Here is a 15,522-nt window from a genome sequence, read left to right on the forward strand (position 1 = left end):
ATTTTCTTTATTAAAATTTTGTTTGAATTTTTTTATAAACTCAAACAATTTTTTAAATTATTGAAAAAATGTTAAAATATTTTAATAAGAAAAAAAAATTTTTTTTTTCAATAAAATATTTACAAATTTTGTTGTTTGATTTTGTGATTTTTGTGATAGGTCCCATTTCAATAAAATATTCAATTGACTTTATGAATTTTGTGATTGGATTTGAATTTTTGTTTTTTCTGTGTAGATATCAGAGTTGTAAATGAATCATTAATTTTTGAATTAATTCGAAAATCATTCACATAAAAAAATGAATTGAATGAAATTTAAGTCAATTCAAATGAATTTGGTAAAAATGAATTAGTTTCCACTTCAAATGAATTGATTTTGGATTAATTCAAATGAATTAGAAAAAAGAATTAGTAATTCATTTTGATTGCAACTCATTTTTGATTCATTCATTTGAATTGCCAATTCTTTTTTCTAATTCATTTGAATTAATTCAAAATCAATTCAATTCAAATGAATTGCAACTCATTTTTACAAATTCATTGAAATTCATTTCTGCCTAATTCGTTTGAATTGATTCAAATTTCATTCAATTCAATTCATTTTTTCAATTCAATGAATTAATTCAAAATTTAGCTAATTCATAATGAATTAAAATCAAAAAAGAATGATTCATTTACAGCTCTGGTAGATATGAATTCAAGAATTAATTCAAAATTAATGATTAAATACAATTTATTAAGCAAATTTAAATTAAAGAACAATTTAATGAATTCAATACATTTGAATTATTAAGAAATTGAGTCTATGTATTAATTCGCAATGAATTCTTTGGTAAAAAATATTTAGTGAACAAAAATTAGAGTGAGAAAATCTTTTTGAAAACAAAAATTGGAAAAATATATTTTTTTGAAAACAAATGTTTTTTGAAAAAAACAATTTGGTGAACAAAATTTTGTTTAAAATTTTTTTTTCTCGATTTTCTCGATTTTAAATAGCTATCTAAGTTGGACTATGGTGGATATACTGATGTATACATCAATACATTGATATATCAATCAAGTATGTAAGGTATTTAGTGACTTGGAAAAGTTGATTTCAACATACAGATAAAATTTTATTGATGACTGAAGCCGAGCCTAATATTCGGCGATTAAATCATATGACGTTCGAATCCGAAATATTTCAAATGTTCTTTTAATTTTCGAAATAATTTAAGACCCAAGATTTTCTATATAAAATACTGTTATACCCAAGATTTTCTATAGAAAATTCAGTTATACGCAAGATTTTTTACAGAAAATGCTGTTATACACAAGATTTTCTATAGAAAATACTTTTAAACACCAGATTTCCTATAGAAAATATTGTTATACACACGAATTTCTATAGAAAATAATGTTATACGCACGATACTGTTATACACAGGATATTCTATAGAAAATACTGTTGTACACAAGATTTTCTATAGAAAATACTGTTATATACAGTGACGGACAATACAATAGAATCACTACATATGAATTCGATTAAAGCGGTAAAACTACAAAATTTGATTTCAAAATTTTAAATTTGTTCATTATATATTAATGCGCATAACGTAAACAATAAATAGAAAAAAATAAAATAAAAAAATAACACATTCTTATGTTAAAAACGATGTCAAATCTAAAACACTAAATAAAATATGCGACATTCAAATAGAATCAATCAGTCTTAAAATGATTAAAAATAAAAAATCATCATAAGAATTCGTTGTTTTCTTAATATTTTGTTGCATATCAATTATTTCTAATAACAGCATCAAATCTTTTGGGGATTGAATTTAACAAACTTTCGCATGTAGATCGGGAAATTGCATACCATATTTCCTGAATTTTCTGCCAAAGTTCTTCCTTGTTTTTCAATTTTTCAGGTCCGAGTTTGTCTTTTACTATTTTCCATAGGATTTAAGTCTGGTTATTGAGACGGCCATTCCATAACATGAATTTTGTTATATACAAACCATTTTTTGGCAAGACCTGATGTGTGCTTTGGGTCATTATCTTGCTGGAAGAGCCATTTTAAGGGCATATACCATTCTGCATGTGGCTTTATAACATTCTCCAAAATATTTACATACAAGTGCTTATCCATATTTTCTTTAATCCAACAAATTGGACCAACGCAATACCAAGAAAAGCATCCCCATATAATAATATTTCCCCAACCATGTTTAAACGTTTTTGGTTTTTGCCATTTTTTGGACGTCTAACCCATGTCTTATCATCACTACCAATTAAATTAATGGTCGTTTCGTCCGTCCACAACACATTTTGCCACTTCTTTATATTTTCTGGCCCACACCAATCCTTATGATTGCTCCTAGTTTTAAATGAAAAATTGATAGTGATTCTATTGTAATGTCCGTCACTGTATAAGATTTTTTAAAGAAAATACAGTTACACACAAGATTTTCTCTAGAAAAAACTATTATACAGAAGATTTTCTATAGAAAATACTGTTATAAACAAGATTTTATATAGAACATACTGTTATACACAAGATTTTCTGAAGAAAATACTGTTATAAACATGATACTGTTATACACAAGAGTTTCTATAGAAAATACTGTTATACACAAGATTTTCAATAGAAAATACTATTTTACATAAGATTGTTTACTGATAGAATTGATAGAACCCTTACAGGGCCAATGTAGCTACGGTTCCATTCACTCTAGGGTAACCATAAAGTATAGAATGTTGTCTATCAATTTATTCGTCTATCAATTTATTTGTCTATCAATTTATTATCCCAGTAGACCCAAAAGGGTTAAAATATTATTCGAGTGATCGACTAATTTTTTAACCCTTTCGGGTTTAACCCAACTGGTATAATACGTCCCAGCAATTTTCAAATGCAATTTCTTATCTAAATATTACCTAAACCAGTTTAAGGGCACTGCTACACGTTCAATATACATATATTGTGATATTTGGGTCGCGATCCATTGTAATGGATCACGTAAAATTAGGTTATTCTGCGATTTGGATCGCGATCCATCAATACTGCATGCTACACGTTCAATAAATATCGCGATACTGGATCGCGGTCAATATACTATGTATATTGAACGTGTAGCAGTGCCCCAAGAGTTTATTTTAATATTTGAATTAAAACATAACGGTACATGTCAGCGTATTAATTCAGCTTGAAAATTAATTTCACAACATTGTTGAAATTTGAGCAGATTGGAAGTCGGCCGCACAGTAGTATAGAAAAAATATAGAGAGAAATAAATCTCTAACTTCTAAACGCTTAGTAAAATTTTAATAAAGTTTGACATGCGCAAAGAGGAAGTCTTGTCGAGTTCAGTTTGGAGTTTGACTTTGGACCTCATGGACCCACCACGGGCACGGCCAGGGGATCCCAAAGTAGGGATCCCCTGGCCGTGCCCCTGGTAGGGATCCCCTGGGATCTCCTTGTTTGGATGCCGATTTCATAAAAATTATAAAGCACTATAAAACCATATCGTATCTATCAAATATCTCTTATAGCTGAGGAGATATTCGTATTTGAAAATTAAATTTTCAAAATTTTTACCCATCTCCAGTTTTTTGATATCAGAGGGTCCAAATATTTCCCGAATTTCTTCATTTTTATTATATTAGAGCAGTATGCCAGTAGAGCATACTAGTCTTCACTTGGTATCGAAAAGTGTACAAAGACGATATGCTCAGGCTGCAACAATGCTTTGTGTTACAAGTGTTTTGGACCATTCCACAAATTAAATCCTTAATTACATTTATAAAATGCTATAAATAAACAAATAAATGTGTACTTTCATCTAAATTTAATAATATTCTGATGTTTTTTATTTTTATACCCTTCACCTTCGTGAGAAGGGTATATATAAGTTTGTCATTCCGTGTGTAATTTCTACATTTTTCATTTCCGACCCTATAAAGTAAATATATTCTGGATCCTTATAGATAGCGGAGTCGATTAAGCCATGTCCGTCTGTCTGTCTGTTGAAATCAATTTTCTGAAGACCCCAGATATCTTCGGGATCCAAATCTTCAATAATTCTGTCAGACATGCTTTCGAGAATTTTGCTATTTAAAATCAACAAAATCGGTCCACAAATGGCTGAGATATGAGGAAAAAACCAAGACAATCTCGATTTTTGACCTATATCTGGATTACTAAGGCATTAATATAGACAATATGGATATCTAATGATAGATATTTCAAAGACATTTGCAACGACGTATATAAGACCATTGTAAGTTGGACCTACAATGGGTCAAAATTTAAAAAAAAAAAAATTAAATATAAAAAAAACAAGTAAGAAAGTATGGTCGGTCAAGCCCGACCATATAATACCCTACACTAAGTAAAAGAGCAAAAAAAAATTTTGTTTTAAAATTTCAATAATTTATATTTTTGAGTGATTTTCGGAAGTGGGGTTATATGGGGGCTATGACCAATTATGGACCGATCACCATGAAATTAGGTCGTGTGATTTATGTCTAATTAACTATGTTGAATTTTGTGTGTTTACCAACATTTTTAAGCGATTTATGCACGTTAAAATGATTTTCGGAAGCGGGTCTATATGGGAGCTATGACTAATTATGGACGGATCGTAACAAAATTTGGTGACATGAATTTTGTGTATACAAAACTTATTTGGAGTTGAATTTGTGGAGATACATAAATAAATTAAACATTTATGACCGATAAAGTCCAATTTCGGGAGGACATTTGTATGGGGGCTAGGTGAAATAGTGGACCGATTTCATCCAGTTTCAATAGGCTTGGTCCTTGAGCCGAAAAAATAATATGTACCAAATTTGATCGAAATATCTTCAAAATTGCGACCTGTACTCTGCGCACAAGGTTTACATGGACAGCCAGCCAGCCAACCAGACGGACGGACGGACGGACATCGCTTAATCGACTCAGAAAGTGATTCTAAGTCGATCGGTATACTTTAAGGTGGGTGTTAGACTAATATTTTTGGGCGTTACAAACATCTGCACAAACGCATAATACCCTCCCCACTATGGTGGTGTAGGGTATAAAAATTAAATTTAAAAAAAAAAAATTAAAAAATTTAAAAAAACAATAAAAAAAATTTTTTTCGCAAAAAATGAAAAAAACAACTGGAAAAAAATAAAATTTTGTTTACCTAAAAATATTTAAAATTTTGAAGTATAATTTGGTGAAGAGTATATAAGATTCGGCACAGCCGAATATATCACTCTTACTTGTTTAATTTCGAATCACCCTTCAAGAACACTGATTGAGATTATATGTCCCACGAAGAATGCTTATTGCGATTATATGTCGCAGGATAAAAGGAAAATTTCAGGATTTCTGAGTATGTAGAACATAATATTTTTTCCTCATCTTTTGGAAAATGCAATAATTTCTACCATATATATTTTCGTTCTCAAAATAAAACTCCGTTCATCTATTATTCTAAGGAATAATATTCGAATAATTTAATAAAATATATTTTTAATTTATTCGAGCTTATCAAATGTTTCATCGAGAAAATAAATTTATTCGATTAATAGTCAATTATTGATCGAATAATTTTTAATACTAAATTATTCATTCATATAAAAAATATATTTTTTTCGAATGACAACACTATGGAAAATTATTCGCTTGGGAATTATTCATATAACCATACTTCATATACTGAATTTTTTACTGATCGGACCAATAGTTTTCAAATAGCACACAGCTTAATACAGTACCTACACTACTAGTCACTATAATTATATGTTCTAGCTTATCAATTAAAATTTATAATTAATATCATAATTGGCCACTTACCTTAATAAAATTTCAATAGATTTAAACAATTCCCTGGTGTATTCACTTATAACAGCAACAATAATGATGACAATTAAAATGTTGGCAGAAATGTTAGTTTCAATGGCAGCACAAGCAGCAGTTGTTGCAACAATTAAATTATCACTTGTTTCTGTTGAATTATCACAAATAAGTTGAGTTTTATTTAAATTATTATTATTATTATAATTATTAGCACTATTTAATTGTTTAACAATTGTGTGTTTATCACCACTATTATATTCACCACTTTTATGACCACCACCAATTAATTCACCATAATTACACAAATCACTTAAAACTTTAAATAAACTTTTATCAAGTGGACAACAACAATTGTATTCTTGGGATTTGGATTTAGATTTCGATTTACTTAATTGAGACTGTTGTTGTTGTTGGGGTCTATTAAAAAAGTGTTTAGTTTTTAGGAAAATCCTTAAACGTGGATCACGTGGTGTATAATAGAGAAAAACTTTATTCGATTTACTGCTATTGTTATAAGTACGATTATGATTATTATTCTTGCTGCTCGACTGTTTAAACAATGCGGCAGACGTTGTAAAAGCTGCTGCTGCTGCAGACGATGTTAATGTTATCGAGGTTGCTGATAATTTCAGGTTAATCGTTGATGCCGATGTTAGAACTGAGCTAAATGTTTTACTTTTACTAGATGACGTGATTGAGGTTTTAATTGTTTTATTAGATTTACTAGATTTACTTGATTTATAATAGAAAGTTTTTAACCGAAAGTCATTCATTAAGACCGTTAAACGACTAAACACGTTAAACGAAATAAAAATATTGAGTAGGAGTAGGAGTAGTGCTGGCAATAATAGGTTTGCAAATGTTGCAAATTCCGCTAAAATGGTTAAGGCTACGACGAATTGTTTTGCTGATGCTAGATTTAAGTAAAATTCCAAAGATATCTTATTGCTTTTAGTTAATTGGCGTTGAAGTGACACTTTCAAACCGTACATAAACGTTTTTGAAATGGATGCTTTAGACACGTTAACCCTCATGCGGTAGGTTTGATAATTTTGGTTTTTAAAGGAAATTTGTTTTTATTTTTTTTTTCTTTTTCACTGGATTTTACAAAACACTTTTTGGTTTTGTGGTTTTATTATTTCGTTTTTGTTTTCTTATTTTAATAAATAAAATAATTGAAATAAAAAAAATTGTATTTAAATTAAAAAATTTACTTTCTTTTAGATTTTATTAGCACTTTTCTTCACAAATTGTATGTGTTGTGTTGATAATTTATACCAGATACGTTTTTCCAGTAGTTGTCAAATGATCGCGTTACTATTTACTTTTTGAACAAACATGTTGTTGGCAAATTTGTAAATAAATTATTTCGAAATTTTGCATGGAAGCTGCCTTTATTTGAATGGTGTAAAGAAGGCGTTGCAAGCCTTCTGAAAAACACTATGGGGAAATGAATTTATTTCGGTTTGTTTTGATTAATTGTAAGCGATTTTTTTTCTTTGCTTTTCTCTTTAATTTTGTTTTTTTTCAATCTCTTTCTCTTTTTTTCTCACTGTTTTGTTTGTTTATTTATTTCTTTATTTTGTTGTGTTGATTAATGAGATTTGTATTGTTAGTTAGAAAATTTTGGTTCTGTTGTAAAGATAACGGTGTATGTTGATGACATTTCTGCAAAAGAAAAAGAAAACAAAACAGAATTAGATAAAAGGAAAACGTCAAAAGAAATATTAACTAAATTATATCAGCATTAATTACATAGTTGTGATAAATAGCTGACAGTTTATTAAATATGTTGTATATAAAATTGATTAATAAGTTTTATCAAACTAAATTATAATAAACATGTAAGTAGTTGGAACCATTTTCACTATATTTGCATCCTTTTATTTGACATATTGTTTTAAGCGCGCTAGTGACATGTGAAACAGTTTACACAGTTTATTTTTATCCCATTTTGAGACCAGTTAGTTCCTTGAACTTTCATAGAGTATCGAAAAGGTGTAAATTTACTCCCTCCTGAAACATTGCCATGTTAAAGTGGCAATATAAAGTTTTAGAACTAGAACCGGTCCCTAACCTCGAGGAAGCAATCACGGGACCAATTCTGTGGTGTATTTTTCTAATATAAATCAAAGTTTACTAATTATACCCTTCACCTTCGTGAGAAGGGTCTATGTATATAAGTTTGTCATTCCGTTTGTAATTTCCACAATACAATTTTCCGACCCTATAAAGTATATATATTCTGGATCCTTATAGATAGCCGAGTCGATTAAGCCATGTCCGTCTGTTAAAATTTTCTGAAGACCCCAGATATCTTCGGGATCTGTTAGACATGCTGAGAAGTTTCCTATTTAAAATCAACAAAATCGGTCCACAAATGGCTGAAATATGAGGAAAAAACAAGGACAACATCGATTTTTGACCTATATCTGGATTACTAACTCATTAATATAGACAATATGGATATCTAATGATAGATATTTCAAAGACCTTTGCAACGACGAATAAGACCATAGTAAGTTGTACCTACAATGGGTCAAAATCGGAAAAAAAATATTTTTTAACCCGATAGGATACCTTGTGATTCTACCAATAGAGTATATATTAAATCTGTAAGATATTTGGGCCCTTTGGAAATATTTCTCTACTGAAGTTTTAGAATCTGGCTCTCAAAAGGCTTAAATTTTTTTCTTCGAAAACCAACCATTTCTAAGAAAATGTTTATGATCACTCACACGAGACAAATAAACTATTTAAACACAGCACTCAAATAGATAGATAAAAAAAATAATAATTCTATTATTTACCCTACTCTGTAAATAAAATTAGCAAATGATGATAGTATCTAGGCACTAAAAATTATCTTGTAAAACACACTGTACCCATACATTACGTGTATTCAAATACAATTTCATATAAAATGATGATTAAATAGATGAATGGAAGTCGTTAGTCTTTATTTCTTTCTTTATTCGTTGAACAAACGTTCAAAAACAGAAAAAAAGTGAAGTAAATGATTTTGTTGACTGTGTTGCCTTATCAAGACGTAGTAAATAGATGAATATACTTGTATAATTAAATTATATTATATAGAACTACGTACATACTATATATAACAATTTAACAGACGATAAGACGGTGCCATAATTTGGAATTAATAAAACGAGCAATCCAAATTATATTTTCTATTTGATTTAATATTCTCTTGTTTTATTTTTGGAAAATTTACAAGTTTTTTGTTATAAAAATGAGTAAAATTTTTAAAAATTTTAATTAATTTATTAGGGAAAAAGATTTTGCAAATAATGTAGATAAATAAGATTAAAATTAAGTGGGTTAATGTAATAAAACCAATTAAATGAAGAAACTGTGTAGTAAGTAGCCTACAGGCAAAGAAACTGACTTAGAACTAGTTATATCACTGGTTCCGTGGGGTTTGGGTTAGGTTTTTAGGCTTTATATCGGTAATAACATGAGAAATTTATGTTTCCATGAAATATCCATTTCCTTCGAAGCGAAAATTGCTATCGTCATATTCCCATTCACAATAGTTGATTTTGTTCGTAACAGCTGTTTATTGTTTACAAAATTCCATAAATTTTTTCACGTGAATAAAATTGATGAACGAAAAATGGGAAAATGGAAAATTTTTCATGTGAAATATTCAACCCTATCGACAAAACATGTGAAATATCACATGTAATATCAATTTCCCTCGAAGGGAAAATTGCTATTGTGATATTCCCATGAACGTTTCATTCACAATAGTTGATTTTTTTCGAAACAGCTATTTATTATTTACAAAATTCCATCTAAAAATTTCATAAAATGGAGAATTCTTTCACGTGAACAAAGTCGATGAACGAAAAATGGGAAAAGGGAAATATATTTCATGTGAAATATTGATTCGCGATAGGGTTGATAAGGTTCATAAATTGATAAGGTTTAGACACCCTGAAACATGTCATGGAACTAATCCAAATGATTTTGGATTAATTGGTCATTAATTGACAATTTTTTTTAAGAAATTTGTTTAATTGAGGCAAAAAGTTGACAATATATTGATATATTAAACAAATAAATTAATTAATTTATATGGGGTCTTTTCTCTAGTCACGGGACTAGTGCGTTCAAAACAATTCACATAAATAACTATAGCCGGGTAATGACAATCATGTTGATTACTCAATCTTAGGTATTTTTATAGTTTTAATGGTAAGTCTTTACATAGACCAAGTTTAGCTTTAATTTTAGGCCTTCATATAGTCTTTATATAGACGCACAATGGTTTAAAACGTTTTTTTTTGCAAATAATTCGGTATCTTGGGAACTATTGGAGATATTGTTACGAAATTTCACATGGTTTGAGCTGAGGTTGATTCTAGTTGATTCACGTTTGTTCAGCTTCCTAGCGCTAATGGGGTCCAGTGCGTAGCCCCTCAAAGTTGGTCACATCGGGTCTAAAATATTTTAAAAAAAATCGCCAAAAATCCATTTTTGATCCGAATGAGCTGAAATTATATAAATAGTCCTCGAGAAGATCTACGCTTACAATTGTAGGTTATCTCTATTAGTTGAAGAGATATTTAGGTATTATTATATTATTTTTGCTCGATCTTTTTATGTTTTTTTAGATATGCGAGCCTACGGAGGGTCGAAATTTATTTTTAAAATACCATCTATATTGGCGATAAAATTCTCAATAAAATAACAGCTATCTCGTCCCCATAAAAAGTTAAACGCATCCAAAGTTGGAACATGTAAAATGGGCGTATTTTTTTTCCCAAAAAAGCCCATATATAATTTGTCTTTTGTAGAACAAAATTTCCTTCGGCACTATATACAATTTTTATATAATCCCGAAAGAAAACTTAATGCAAAAGCATGTAAAGTTAAATTTGGCTCCTTTAAGCGGACGTATCACAAAATTTCTTTACTATCACACGGTAAATAACGTCACAGTAGAGACTTTTCTAAAAAAATCAGTTTTTGGAACACATTTTCCCCGCTTTAGGAATTTCGTTATTTTAAAATAACGTATTTCAAAAATTATAATGCCATTGCTTTAACAACTTTTGAGTCTATATTAGTTTCAAATTTTGTTATAATATCTTTAACGGTTAAAATTTTACATTAACTCAAATTTAATAGTTTTCTTTGTGAAAAATCACCATATTATAATTATTTTAGTTTTTAAGGTAAATAACGCCCCAAAAATTTATAAAATTATTTAATTTTACTAAGATATCAATCTTCAAGTCCTAAGGTTTTCACCAATATCAAATACTTATATAAAAAACATTTATTTACTCCTCAGAAGTTCCACAAACCATGCCCCCTTTGAAAAATTTTAACGTTTTTTCATATATTGCGTGCAAAAAAAAACTTAATTAGCTTCAATTGTAGGTTTTTAAATAGACAATATTTAAGTTTCAATCGTAAGATTTTATATAGTCTTTATATAGACCAACTTTTGCTTTAATTGTAGGTTTTTATATTGAAAACATTAACTTCAATTGTAATACTGTATATATAAACTCTTTTTAGTCCTTATATAAACGAACTTTAACTTCGATCGTAGGTCTTTTTATAAATCAACTTTAGCTTTAACTGGAGATCTGTATAGCCTCGACCGTAGGTCTTTATATAAACTAACTTCAGTATCAATTCGAACATTTGCTTCGATTGTAGGTCTATATATAGACCTACGTTGTCTTAAATTGTAAGTCTTTATATTAATAAATTTTGGCTTCGATTATAGGACTTTATATAGACCAACATTAGCTTCAACTGTCTGTCTGTCTTTACATAGACCTACGATAGCTTCATTTGTATGTTACGAAACTTCCTCAAGGGCATGTATGTGGTGTTGCTGACTAGCTCTGTCTCTCATATTTGGGGTGTTTTAGTGTCAGTGCAATTTCTTTTATGTCATAGTAGTATTGTTTTGTTTAGATTTTTTTTTTATTGTGCGAAATCGGGATGTGGTGAGGGTTTTGTGAACCACCCCAAATATGAGAGACAGAGCTAGTCAGCAACACCACATACATGCCCTTGAGGAAGTTTCGTAACATGTAAGACTTTATATAAACGAATATGCCAGCTTCAATTGTAAGACTTAATATAATCTTTATATAAACGAACTTAAGCTTCGATCATTTGTTTTTATATAAATCTGTGTTAGCTTCAATTGTAAGTCTTTATATAAAAAACTATTGCATCGATCGTAGATCTTTATATAGACCTACGTTACCTTCAATTGTAAGTAAGTCTTTATTTAGACCAACTTTAGCTTCAATCATAGGGATTTATATAGAACAATAATAGTTTTGATTGCAGGTCTTTATATAGACCAAGTTTAACTTCAATCTCTAGCACATATGCAGTGGAATATTAGCTGCAATCGAAGGCCTTTATATATTCCTTATATAGTCCAAATTTATATTCAATTGTAAGCCTTTTTATAGTGCAACTTTAGCTTCAATCATAAATCGTTATATAGTATTTATACAGTCCTCTATTAGCTTCAATCATAGGGTGTTTCAAAGTCTAACTTTAGCTTCAATCATAGATGTTTACAAAGTCTAACTTCAGCTTAAGTCTTGGGTCCCAGAACTTGATTTCATATAACAAGTAACCGGTTTGGAGACAGTTACAACCAGTTGTTGGAAGTTTTATTTGTTTGTCTCTTAAATTTATTTAGGACCCCCGTTTATGATACGTCAAACTTTAAAAAAAATTTGTATGGAAAAAATTCAATTTTCAAACCTTTTTCCCAATATTCTTCACACCAATTGCTTACGTTTCTGAACGCTTCGTTTTATAAAATTCGGCCCTTAATTTATCTTTTAGCTTAAGTTACTCCAAATCATACCCAGCACCTTCCATAAGCAGTATTTGTAGAAAATCCAACCATTTTTTATACCCTTCACCTTCGTGAGAAGGGTATATATTAGGGTGAAAAGCTCACATTTCGAATATCGAAAAAACCAGGTTTATCTCCTCGAATGGCCGGTGTGTTTCTAAAAGTGTGTTTTTAAAAAAATATTCAAAATAAAAAAAAAAATTAAAACAAATACTCCAACTATTTTAGAAGACTTTTTGTATTTAGAAAATCTCACAAGTGATCTGGAAAGCCTGAAAACTTACTCAAAGAGATTATTTTACCTTCATAAGGTCTTCAAAAAATTCAAATTCAATTTTAATTTCAAAATGGGTAACATTTTAACCGAAGACCTTATGAAAGATAGGAAAAACAGTAGTTCAGCAAGTATGATGAAAAGAGACAGATATATATTAGAGCTACCAAAGATATATTGTAGTGCTACCAAAGCTCTGAAAAAATGTAAATTGTACGTAAGAAAAATGTCGAAGAATCGATCACCGTAGTATATATAAGTATAAGTATATATATTATTCCGTTTGTAATTTCCACAATATAATTTTCCCACCCTATAAAGAATATGTATATATTCTGGATCCTTATAGATAGCGGATACGATTAAGACATGTCCGTCTGTATGTCTGTTGAAATCAATTTTCTGAAGACCAAAGATATCTTCGGGATCGAAATCTTCAATAATTCTGTCAGGCATGCTTTCGAGAAGTTTCCTATTTAAAATCAGCAGAATCGGTCCACAAATGGCTGAGATATAAGGAAAAAAACAGGACAACTTCGATTTTTGACCTATATCTGGATTACTAAGTCATTAATATATAAAATCGGTTTACAAATGGCTGAGATATGTGGAAAAAACCGGGACAACCTCGATTTTTGACCTATATCTGGATTACTATGTCATTAATATAGACAATATGGATATCTAATGATAAATATTTCAAAGACCTTTGTAACGACATATACAAGACAATAGTAAGTTGGACCTACAATGGGTGAAAATCGGAAAAAATATTTGTTAACCCGATTTTTTTCACCAAAAAAAAAATTTAAAAAACCAAAAAATATTTTTTAAAATATAAAATTTAAAAAAATTTTAAAATTTAAAAAATTAAAAAAAAAATTTTCCAAAAAATTAAAAAACAACTTTGAAAAAAAAATAAATTTTGTTTACCTAAAAATATTTAGAATTTTTATTTTGAAGTATAATTTGGTGAAGGGTATATAAGATTTGGCTCAGCCGAATATAGCTCTCTTACTTGTTTATATTAATTTTAGATTCGTTTATACTCGTAATGAGGCAGCCTATAGTTAAACTTCGCATTCAAAAAATAGCTGAAAAAAAGAATTCTTTATGTACTTTTGCTCTAATTTGTCAAATTCTTTATGTATATTTAAGATTTACTTAAAGTATGTCTATCTGTCTTTAATAATACTCACTCATAAGTATTATTGTTATAAAATAATTTTAAACAGAAGAATATACATTTTCTAACTAATCTTTATTGTATTAAAATTTGCTCACTTTGTTCCTCATTCTTTTTTTTTCTATTTTTTTTTTTTTTTTGTTTGCCTCTACTGATAACATTTATAATATACAATACACTCGTTCGGTATTTGTTATAATTTCCGTATAAAGTGGTTTCCTAGATTTCTATAATTTCTAGCTAATTTTACTTTCAAACGCCATCCAATACACAGATAATGACAGAGTTTGGCTGTATGCTAATTTATACAATATTTTAAGACAAACTGTCTGTCGGTCTTTGGATTCACCAACGATATGTCATGAATAATTAAGGAAAACAAAAATGCAATTAATTTTTAATAATTTCATTAAATAAAGATTATTTATCTCTATCTAGTCTAGTCTCATATAACAATTTTAATTATTTTATAATTTAATTTGTCACATTGTATAAGCGTTTTTATTATTTTTATTCAAACTGATGCACGCGTAGAACATTGAACTTTTAGTTTTTTTTTTTTTTTTTTAATTTTATTATTGTATATAAGGAGTGAGATCGAAAAATTCTTAACACACGTTTTTCATTACATTTTTTAACCCAAGTATTATTTGAATTTTTTTTTTGATCAAGTTACCTTTGAAAAACATGTCAGTTATTATGTGTAATGTCAATTATATTAATTTTTTTGTTAATCTGATTAAAATGAGTGACCAGAAAAAAGTGCGTACTGAAATTATTAAATATTTTCAACAAAACCCAACTTGGTCTTACAAAAAGTTGGCCAAGCATACAAAGGTCTGCCGTCAAACTGTTTCCAATGTTATTAAACAGTACCGGGAGAACTTGTCAGTTGATAGAAAACCTGGTTCAGGTAGAAGGAATGGTCCACATGATGTTTCTAAAGCCAAAAAAATAGAACGCATTTTCAAAAGAGCTCCCAACACATCCGGTAGGAAAGCAGCCCGGTTAGCTCAGTGCTCGGACTATTTGGTACGAAAAGTTAAAGCTAATGCAGGTTTAAAAACATACAAGGCTCAAAAAGTTCCTGACAGGAACGCTACTAAAAATTTAGAGGCCAAAAACAGAGCACGGAAATTGAAGTCAAGTTTTATAAAAAAATATTCTTGCTGCATAATGGATGACGAAACGTATGTTCTGGCAGATTTTTCGCAACTTCCAGGTCAAAAATTTTATGTTGCTGATGCTCGAGGGAATGTTGAAGAAAAGTTTAGGACCCAAAAGCAGACAAAATTTCCCAGAAAGTTCTTGGTATGGCAAGCAATATGCAGTTGCGGCAAAAGAAGCCACTCATTTGTTACA

General features: G+C 29.2%; 1 protein-coding gene across 2 annotated transcripts in view; it reads right to left on the reverse strand.

Moving 5' to 3' along the window:
* The window catches only part of LOC135962425 (uncharacterized), a 109,350-nt gene that overhangs the window by 14,761 nt on the left and 79,067 nt on the right, over positions 1–15,522 (reverse strand). For both annotated transcript variants that reach the window (XM_065514347.1, XM_065514348.1), the window contains one exon: positions 5,830–7,500. In XM_065514347.1, coding sequence (XP_065370419.1) covers positions 5,830–6,866 — 1,037 coding nt within the window. In that variant the 5' untranslated portion in view covers positions 6,867–7,500. The remainder of the gene's footprint in view (positions 1–5,829; positions 7,501–15,522) is intronic.

Source organism: Calliphora vicina, chromosome 5 (assembly GCF_958450345.1).
Source record: "Calliphora vicina chromosome 5, idCalVici1.1, whole genome shotgun sequence".
Taxonomy (NCBI): Eukaryota; Metazoa; Arthropoda; class Insecta; order Diptera; family Calliphoridae; genus Calliphora; species Calliphora vicina.